Source organism: Tupaia chinensis, unplaced genomic scaffold (genome assembly GCF_000334495.1).
Source record: "Tupaia chinensis unplaced genomic scaffold, TupChi_1.0 Scaffold000493_1, whole genome shotgun sequence".
NCBI classification, from domain to species: domain Eukaryota; kingdom Metazoa; phylum Chordata; class Mammalia; order Scandentia; family Tupaiidae; genus Tupaia; species Tupaia belangeri.
In genome coordinates, this window is record NW_006160005.1 from 496,532 (window position 1) to 507,507 (window position 10,976).

The 10,976-nt window shown below is 44.9% G+C and overlaps 1 protein-coding gene across 3 annotated transcripts in view; it reads right to left on the bottom strand.

The window, feature by feature from the left end:
- The window catches only part of MYH10 (myosin heavy chain 10), a 180,237-nt gene that overhangs the window by 161,323 nt on the left and 7,938 nt on the right, over positions 1-10,976 (bottom strand). For all 3 annotated transcript variants that reach the window (XM_006156399.3, XM_014590868.2, XM_014590869.2), the window contains exon 2: positions 7,284-7,659. In XM_006156399.3, the coding sequence (XP_006156461.1) occupies positions 7,284-7,628 (345 nt within the window). In that variant the 5' untranslated portion in view covers positions 7,629-7,659. The remainder of the gene's footprint in view (positions 1-7,283; positions 7,660-10,976) is intronic.

Consider the following 10,976-nt stretch of genomic DNA (forward strand, 5'->3'; position numbering starts at 1 on the left):
GCATGTGCGTTCGCCAGACAGACAGAGAGAGACAGAGAGACAGAAATCACCCCCCAGGGGGGATGGTCACGCCGCAATCCCTTCTCCTCCGTTCTTCTCTCGGGATCTTGGGCATGCACGCACACGCGCCTGGCGTGAGTTTTAAGCCACTGGGTCCGGGACGCGAACCGTGATCAACGACATGGGAGTCCAGCGACATAGTCATTACGCTAACTGCTGGTCCCGCCTGGTGTGGGTTTAAGCCACCGGGTCTGGGACTCAAACTGCGGTCGACTACATGGGAGTCCAGCAACATAGCCATTATGCTATCTGTTGGTCCCTCATCATTGCTTTTCTACCATTAGTACAAATATCAACAGTGAATAGAGCTAATAACATCTTAGTATTATAAAAATAATTTTGACCTGGAGGATGCCCTGAAATGGTTTTAGGGAAACCAAAGGGGTCCATAGACCACACTCTAAGAAGTGCTGAATTACACCAACACAAACAACACAGATGGATCTGAAATATACAATGCTGAGGCCGTGGTGGTGCAGGCAGTAGGGTGTTTCTGTGTGATGCTAGACTCACACGGGAAAGCCAGGAGTTCAGATGCTAGGTCTACCTGAACACACTTATGATCTTGGCTGCCTGAAAGGCTGTGGGAAGTTCACAGTATGTAAGACCCTGTTGGGAGTCCTCCTTCCCATGAAATAAATAAACAAACTTATGTAAAACTGCAATGCTGCAGGCCAGCAGGTAGCATGATGGTGAAGGTGGATCCCACATGGCTGACTCTATGGTTCTAGTCCAAGATCCAGTGGTTTGAAAAATGCACCAGGTACATGTGCATGTGTGCCCAAGAGCCCGTTAGGAGAATGAAAGAGGGATTGTGATATGGCCATCCACTCTGGAGAAGGATTTCTCACTTTCTCCCTCTTTTATCTCTTTGTGTCTCTCTCTGATGAATCCATGTGCTTATGGCAAATATCTTTAAGAAGAAAAGCAATGCTGGGACCAACAGATAGAGTAATGGTTACATTGCTGGATTCCCATAGTTGACCGCGGTTGTCAACAGTGGTTCAAATCCTGAACCCAGCAGCTTAAAACTCACGCTGGGCATGTGTGCATATGTTCGAAAAATTCCAAGAGGAGAAAGGAGGAAAAGGGATTGTGGTGTGGCCATTCCCGCTGTGGGGTGATTTCTCACTTTCTGTCTCTCTTGTCTCTGGCGAGTACAGGCGCCCTATAGCAAAAAATCTCTCTTAAAAAAAGAAAAAGCAATGCTGAGCCAAAAACCCTAAAAAATCAAAAACACACTAAGATACAAAAGGCTGTATACAAGGAAATTCATTTATACAAAAATTCAAAACATGGAGAACTATATTGTTTAGAGATAAAACACACTGGAAGTTTTGTTTTGTTTGAAGTTATCCACTTATTTGCTCCATGTGAGAGAGAAAGAGAGACAAGCAATCCTGACAGGGTCTTCACGGTGGCACACTCAACACCTTCAGGCAGACCCAAAGGGCAAATCCAGAGTCTTCCCAGGTTGTCACCAGCAATGCATTGTGGTGCTCTGCTGGCTGCCACTGTGGCTAGGCCACCATGCTGAGATGTTAATACTCTTTTCTCAGTAATTAATGGGTCAAGTGGACAAGAATCAGATAGGCTACAGAAGATTCAAATAACACAATTAAAACGTTTAATCTAATAGCCACATATACAATCCTATATTTTTCACACACATATAGAACACACATAAAAACTGACAATATACTAACAAAGAAAGCCTTGACAAAAACAAGAAATAATATTGTATGAATGAGGGGCCAGCAGAGGGCATGATGATTGGGGTGCTGGACTCCCTCCTACATGGCTGACTGTGGTTCGAGTACTGGATGTGGCAGCTTGCTTTCTTACTCACTCTCTTTCTCTTTCTATGTCTCTCACTGGTCAAATTGACTAATAATGAATAAATAAATAAAATAAAATAAATAATTTAAAAAATTATATGAACAAAATCTTTGCATTGCAGTTATTTTAAAAATCAACAATAAAAAGATAAACCTTGGGGACCAGCAGACAGGATGGTATTAAGGTGCTGGATACTCCCGTGTGGTTGACCACGGTTCGAGTCTTAGACCTGGTGGCTTGCTTTCTCACTCTCTCCCTCTCTCTCCCTCTGTGTGTCTCTCTCTCTAGTCAAATTAAAATAAATGAATAATTTTTTAAAATTAAATAATTTTTTTTTTTTTCAAAAACACCAACCTGTAAAACACAGCATTTGGGGGCCAGCCAGGTGGTGTGATGTTTAAGGCAGCTGGCTCCCACATGGCCAACTGTGCAGTTCAAGCCCCAGACCAGATGGCTTGAAAGACATGTTGGGCACGTGTGATATTTGCCTAAAATCCCAGTAGGAGGATGGAAAAGAAGGGACTGCAGAGTGGCCATCCCCCCTGGGGGAGTTGCTTTCTCATCTTCCTGTCTCTCTGACAATTGTACATGCCCTACAACAAATCTAAAAAAAAAAGTTGGAAATTTTAAAAGTTTACTTTTGTTTAATTTGCCAAAGGGCATGCATGCTTGCTGGAAAGAGACAGAGAAAGAAAGCACCTACCACAGGGCATGGTCATGTCACAACCTCCATCTCTCCCCCTTTCAGGATTTTGGGCATGCACATGCACATGCTGGCATGTTTTTTAAGCTGCCGGGTCTGGGACTCATACCCTGTAGTCAGCTATGTGAGAACCGTCTCAACCATCAGGCCGTGGGCTGGCCCTAAAAGTACATTTTTTTGTTTGTTTGTTTTGTTTTTATTTTTACCATAGGGTGCATGTAGTCACTGGAGAGAGACAGAAACAGAGAGAAACAGAGAGGGGGAAAGTGAGAAATCATCCCCCATGGGGATAGCAATGCCTAATCCCTTCTCCTGTCTCCTCTCAGGATTTGGGGCATGTATGCACATGTACTTGGTGTGATTTTCAAGCTGCTGGGTCTGGGACTTGAACCGTGGTTGGTCATGTGGGAATCCAGCACCTACACCACTACATCCCCTGCTGACCCCAAAAGTCCACTTTTAAATCGTCCATGGGTTAGAGAAGAAATTATACTAAGAATTAGGAAATATTTAGAACTGATTAATAAAAAATACTACATATCAAAACTTGTGAGAGTCAAGCAGTGGCATGATGGTAGCAAAACTAGATCCACATCGGAATGGTCCTGGGTTTGCTTCTTGGGGCCTCCCTCAGCACACTGGGCACACATACACATGCCTGTTATCCAGGCCAGCTGAGGCCAGGGCTGGGTCATGGCATGAAGACTTTGTTAGTGGTTCCTGTCTTTCTCTCTCTCACAGAAAAAATAAATAAAACTTAAAAAGACAAAACAAAAACTTGTGAGGTGAGCTAAAACGGTATCAGAGGAGATATTTATAGTTTTAAATTGGTTTACTAGGAAAGAATGTGAAAATTAATGGTCTGGGGACTGGCAGGTGGTTTCTCATTTTCTCTCTCTCTCTCTTCCTCTCTTTGATCAAACTGAAAAATAATTAATAATGGGAACCAGCAGTTAGCATAATGGCTATGTCACGGGACTCCCACGTAGTCGACCGCGGTTCGCGTCCCAGACCCAGTAGCTTAAAACTCACGCCGGGCGCGTGTGTGTGCGTGCCCAAGATCCCAAGAGGAGAATGGAGGAGAAGGGATTACGGCATGATCATCCCCCCTGGGGGGTGATTTCTCGCTTTCAGTCTCTATGTCTCTCTCTGTCTGGCGAGCGCATGTGCCTTATAGCAAAAACTTCTCCAAAATAATAATAATAATAATAATAATAATAAATAAAATAAAATAAAAATAATAATTTTTTTGAAAAGGAAATTATCTGATTCAGAGGTCAAGGAGCATAAATGCAAATAAAGTGTAAAGAAGGAATATAACTGGGACCAGCAGTTAGTGTAATGGCTATGTCGCTGTGTAATGGCTATGTCACTGGACTCCCACATAGTTGACCGCGGTTCGCGTCCCGGACTCGGTGGCTTAAAACTCATGCCGGGCACGTGTGCGTGCGTGCCCAAGATCCCGAGAGGAGAATGGAGGAGAAGGGATTGTGGCGTGACCATCCCCCCTGGGGGGTGATTTCTCGCTTTCTGTCTCTCTGTCTCTGTCTGGTAGCAAAAAACCTCTCCAAAAAAAAAAAAAAAAAGAAGGAATATAACTGAATCTGTTTGCAACCTAAGTTGTCTAAATGAACCTATACTATATCTTATTTATAGAAATATGCCCAGGACCAGCAGATGGCATAATGGTTACATCGCTGGACTCCCACACAATCGATCGCAGTTGAGTCTCAAACCCGCTGGCTTAAAACTCATGCCAGGCACGCGTGCAGGTGCGTCCAAAATCTGGAGAAGAGAATGGAGGAGAAGGGACTGTGGCATGGCCATCCCCTCCTGGAGGTCATTTCTCGTTTTCCGTCTTTCTGTCTCTGCAGAGGGTGCCCTATAGCAAAAATCTATCTAAAAATAAATAAATGAACAGATGAACTGTCCATTCTTTTATTCCTTCTCTCCCCCGACCAGTTCCCTATTCCCTTCATCTCCCAGCTTCCTCCTTGCAACTACCTAAAATGTCCATCATGTCTAGGAGGAGCTCTGGCTCCCTCCCACATTCCAGCTGTCCAGCCTTTTGGTCATGCCATCAGTGCAGGACTTTCACGACTCGCCCACACTGGCTTTATCCAAAACTGACCCACCTCTCAGTTCTTAGAGGTTGTATTGTAACCTGACCACAGTCTCTGAATTTTCCAGTTTTTTCTCTCCCGTCAACCCTGTTCGTCAACATCACTAAAACCTCCAGGCCTTGATCCATCATCGGCCCTGCAGGCTTCATCCCTATGGAGCCTGGACTCCAGGGACAACCAATTACCCGTGACAGGGCCAACAATGTTGGCAGAAAGAGTTCCCTGCCCTCACAGGCCGGAAGCAATCCTAAAGTCTGGCAAAAACCACACCACCAACAAAAGTGCCATCGCCTTACACATGCATCCAGCCTCAGCTGGACTCTCCACACTGCTACCTCATACAGGTAAAAAACAAAAGGGAGGCTGTCAGGCTTGACTAAAACTACTGTGGCAAAGGTCATGAATAAACTACTTATTTCTTAGCCTTTTTTTTTTCTTTTTTTTTAGTTTTTTGCCTTAGAGCATGTGCGCTTGCCAGAGAGAGACAGAGACAGTGAGAGGAAGTGAGAATTCACCCTAGGGGATGGCCATACTGCAAACCTTTCTCCTCCATTCTCCTTCCAGGATCTTGAGTATACACACATACAGACCCGGTGTGAGTCTGAATCCACTGGGTCTGGGACTTGAACCAGTCAGCCTTATGGGAGTCCAGTGACATACCCACTACACCATCTGCTGGTCCCTCAGTTCTTAGCTCTTCCCATGAGTGTCTCCCTCCAAATGGGCGGATTCCAGCTCAACTGCTACCTTCTCAAAGAGCCCTTCACTGGCTTTCCTGCTGTGGAAAGCCATTCTCCCACCTATTCTATCCCAGAATAGAGCCCTATTTCATTTCCTCACAGGACACATCACCAAGGCAGGGACGTAGCTGCCTGTCCTGTACCGCACTAACCTAGTACCTAGAACACAGCAGTTCAGTAAATATTCCTTTAAGAAACTAATTCCTATGGGAAAATCAGTGTAACAACTGAAGTTCTGAATTAGGAGTTCCAGTAGTACAACCCTTACACAAATCTCAACCACCAGGCCAGCAGGTGGCGTGGTGGATAAGGTGCTGAATCCCACAGGGCCAACGCAACAGTTCGAGCCCAGGACGAGCAGCTTGAGAATCATGCCAGGGTGCTTGTGTGTGCATGTCCAAAGTCCTGAGAGGGGGAACCAGCAGTTAGTATAATGGCTATGTCGCTGGACTCCCACATAGTCGACTGCAGTTCGCGTCCTGGACCCGGTGACTTAAAACTCACGCTGGGCGCGTGTGCGTGCGTGCCCAAGATCCCAAGAGGAGAATGGAGGAGAAGGGATTGCAGCATGACCATCCCCCCTGGGGGGTGATTTCTCACTTTCTGTCTCTATGTCTCTCTTTGTCTGTCTGGCAAGCGCACGTGCCCTGTAGCAAAACATCTCCACTAAAAAAAAAAAAAATCCTGAGAGGAGAACAGAGAAGGGGTCGCAGCCTGGCCATCCCCCAAGGGGTGATTTCTCATTTTTCCTCTCTGTTGAGTGCATGTGCCCTATGACCAAAAATCTAGTAAAATAAAATCGACCACCCTTTCCCAATTTCACAACTGTTAACTTTTCTTTCTACTTCTCTTCATTCTAAATCCTATCTAGACCACCTCCAAATCACTGCCACCTCTGCCTTCCAGCCCCTCAAACCTAGTTTGTCCTTGGAGACTTTCTTCAGTATCTGGCTTACACACTTTTTCTCTCCCTTATCTCTTAATTATTTTGTTTTTGTTTTTCCTCTTTAATTGCCAGAAGAACGTGTGTTTTCACCAGAGAGAGACAGACAGGGAGAGAAAGAAAGTGGCCCCCATGGGTCAGAATCATCCCACAGTCCTTTCCTTTCCATTTCTCCACCCTGTTGGGATTCTGGACAGACATGTAATGTGCCTGGTACGTTTTTCCAACTGCCAGGGCTGGAATGTGGACTCTGATCAGCATATGGAAGCCCGCGCCCATTAACCACTTCGCTAAAGGGCCGAGCCCACCTATTATTGTCAATAACTTCTACATGGTTAGCAGCAAAGACTGTAATATATGTGACCGCTGCTAACCACAAGAAAACCCCAGCCTCAATCTCACCCTGAACTGTTTCCTCTTAAAAAAACCCTTAGCATTCATCTTTCCTGAACCCAAGGAAGCTATACTGGGTCGTCACTGAAACACTAAGCTTGTTCCCTCTCCACTTCATACTACTGGACATACATTTAATTTTCTACCATTTTGCTTCCTGTGTCCTCCTATGGATGCAACTCTCATTATCTACCAAACCCCCAGGTCTTTCTGCCATAGGCTCTCTCCCACCCCATGCTCTAGAGCACCACTGGCACATCTTCAAACACCATTTTTTACATCTGAATGCAGATTGGATTATTTAAACTTACTGAGATAAGAGTTAGAGTAAGACGTGGCAAGCAAAAGACAATCCTTCTATCTTCAACAAAAATAAGGCTAAGCAGAGTGAGGGTATTCCCAAATCTTATCTGAGTATGACATGCATATTCACATGAATTCCCAGTCACTACTTCACATGACTGTGTGGCAGAAGTACTTACGTAGATAAGTCCTGAATAGTAGCGATCCTTCAGATTATGTAAAACAGAAGCTTCATTCAAGCATGTCAATTCCGCCATATCTTCCACCTTGGAAAACTTGGGCGGGTTCATCTTCTGTATATCATCTTTGTTGACCATTGCTTTCTTTCCATTCTCTGCCAACTCCACCATAACTTCATCTCCCCGTTCTTCTTTGATACTAGCTGCCTCAAAACCATGGCGTTCTGACGGGATCCACACCAGCTTTTTAGCCGTCCAGTCAGCTTGAGTGGCAGGGTTGTAGATGACAGCCCTGTCCACAAAGAGATACCTCTCTGGATCCTCAAGTCCAGTTCTCTGTGCCATTGTAAACAGAAGGATCCTAGAGCAATCGCCCCTAGAAGAGAAGGGCAAAGTTAGAGACATTTTTTTTTTGAGAGATTTTCACTGTAGGGCGCGTGCGCTCGCCAGACAGACAGAGAGAGACATAGAGATAGAAAGCGAGAAATCACCCCCCAGGGGGGATGGTCACGCCACAATCCCTTCTCCTCCATTCTCCTCTCGGGATCTTGGGCATGCACGCACACGCACCCGGCGTGAGTTTTAAGTCACCGGGTCCGGGACACGAACCGCGGTCGACTACGTGGGAGTCCAGCAACATAGCCATTACGCTAACTGCTGGTTCCCAAAGTTAGAGACATTTAAGAAATATAAAATAATTTACAAGTGGGCCAGCAGGTGGTGTGGTAGTTAAGACACCGGACTCCCACAAGGTGACCAGAGTTTGAGTCCCAGACTTGGTGGCTTGAAAATCACGCCAGGCGTGTGTGCATGTGTGCCCAAAAATCCCACGAGAATGGTAAAGGGCTTGTAGCATGGCCACCCCCCTGGGTGGGTGATTTCTCAACTTTCCCTCTCACTGTTTCTCTCTCTCTAGAGAGAGTACACATGCCCTTTGGCAAAAAGGAAAAAAAAAAACTTTAAAAAAATAATATTTTACGAGTTTCACTTTCCTAAAAAACTTAAAACATTTGGTAAACATAAAGCACAACTCTGAGTTAAAGAGCTGAAGCATTCCTCTTCACGGCCATACCAACCGTCTCCAAGGTAAATGTTGGGGTGACCACAAATTATGACTCTGGTTATCTGACGACCACTCTAGATTTGCCCTTACTTACTGAGGGCTAAAAGCAGGCAGAGGAAAGAAAAGCAAAGTTCCCGGCTGACTTTTTTCTCTCCTTTCACTTTCACCACAAATTAAACAGGGAGTTAAGAAGGGCAAGGAGAGAGAAGAAAAAGCAAACAAAGATGCAAAAGGAAGGGTCCATGGAGTGGTACCAAACTGTGTGATCACAGTGATACCTACAAAAACATACGGTGATGCCAGGAGAGTCAAGCATCGGGTCTGAAACATGCCTCCCATTCACCTTCGTTATTTTAAAAGTTTCTTTCTTTCTTTCATGAGATTGAGAGGCAGTCTGATGGCAGAGGGGACACCCCCACCATCTTCTCCAGCCAGCTAAGGTGACGCACAAATACAGCCAGAGTGCACAGGTTGACCAGGGGTCCAGCTTCATTTGAGCTGCATGTTACTGCTGCACCATCAAGCCGGCCCCCATTCGACCTTCAGATAACAGACTTAAAGTTCTTCCCCAAACCGGTCCCCCTTGAGCTTCTCTGTGACCGCCACACCATTTTTCCAACCCGGCCCCCCTTTAGTTTTTCTGTGACCGCCACACCATTTTTTTTTTTTTTTGCTTTTAACATTTTTAATAATATATGTATAAAGTTTTCAGATAATATAAGGCCTCCATCCCCAAATACTTTAAAGTAATAGCAAGATACTTTTTTTAAACTTATTTCACTTGTTCATATATCTATTGAACATTTGATTAGGGCTTAAAATAAGCAATGAATAATCCCTCATCTCAATATATTTCTGGGGGAAAATTATTTATAGTATTCTGAAGAACAGTATATCGGGACCAGCAGTTAGCGTAAGGGCTATGTCGCTGGACTCCCACGTAATTGACCATGGTTCGAGTCCCGGACCCAGCAGCTTAAACTCATGCTGGGCGCGTATACATTCATGCCCAAGATCCCGACAGGGGAATGGAGGAGAAGGGATTGCGGTGTGGCAATCCCCCCTGGGGGGTGATTTCTCAGTTTCTGTCTTTCTGTCTCTGTCTTTCTGGCGAGCACACTCGCCCTATAGCAAAAACCTCTCCAAAAAAAGGGGGAAAGAACAGTACATCAATTATGGGCAAAAATTTTCTTTCATTGGAATGGTATAACTCCACTTAATTATTGATTAATTCTTCTCATTTTAAATCCATTGGCTTCTTAAACCAAAAATGAGAAAAAATAATCCCAAGTCTGTGTTTTCCAGTTAAAAAGTAGTACATAGAATATGTTTTATAGGGGCCAGCAGTTGGCGTAATGGCTATGTTGCTGGACTCCCATGTAGTTAGTTGACTGCAGTTTAAGTCCCAGACTTAACTACCGGTAGCTTAATCTCACACCGGGCGCATGTGCGTGTGTGCCTAAGATTCCAAGAGGAGAATGGAGGAGAAGGGATAGTGGCATGGCCATCCTCCCTGGGGGTGGGGGGGGGATTTCTCTCTATCTCTCTCTGTCTTTCTGGCGAGAACACATACCCTGTAGCAAAAACCTCTCAAAAACAAAAAAAAAGAATATAATGTTTTATAATAGGTATATATATATTAAATGTGAATAGAAACAAAGTATGGGATTATATAAACAAGTAAGTAGATGGTCATTTCTGGGTATAGGTACTATAGGTAACTTTTAATGATATAATTTTAAAGATTTTTTTTCTTCTTTTTTAGGTTTTTGCTATAGAGCATGTGTACTCACCTGGAGAGAGACAACCCACGCCATCTTAATCTAACAAATGGGGGGCCACAAAAGACAAAGGTAACCTAGCCTCACCCACAGCCTTCGAGTCAGTGACAGTATGATTCAGGTCTCTGCTCATCCTCGGCTGCTACTGCTCCTCTCTCCTCCCTGGCATCCACCACCCATCAAGGCTCACCACACTACCCTGACCTCCCACCTTCAGACTCTACCATGTAATGTCTTTCCTGTAGAGTGGATGGCTCAAAACAAACATCATATTTCACATATGGTCTGACCAGTGCAGAAGAAAAAGGAACCATATCGGGGCAGCTGGTGGCATGATGGTGGTTAAGGCTGCGGGATCCCACATGGCGGAATGCATGGTTTGAGTCTGGACCCAGTGGCCTGAAAAACACACCAGGCTCAAGTGTGCGTATGCCTCAAATCCCAAAAGGCTGGGAAAATGGAGAAGGGATTGTGGCGTGCCCATCCCCCATCGGGGGTGCTTTCTCACTTTCCCTGCCACCCTGTTTCATTCCAGCAGAGTGCATGCACCCTCTGGCAAAATCTAAAAATAAGGAAACCACAACCTTAGCCACACTGAGGAAAACAGGAGTTCTGTGACTTTTACAGTTAATGTATCTCAAGGCCTAACTGGTTTATTTATCGCTCATTCACTGCTGACTCATAAGGGAGGTACAGCAAAAGCTCCATTCCCACTGCTGCTAACTGTATCTCCTCATACTTGTGCAATGGACTTTTTGTATCAAATGATGAGATTTTACCTTCACCACTCACCTTTCAGATGTGACTTGTCATTTCTGCCTGACAACATCTTTTTGGGATTCAATGGCA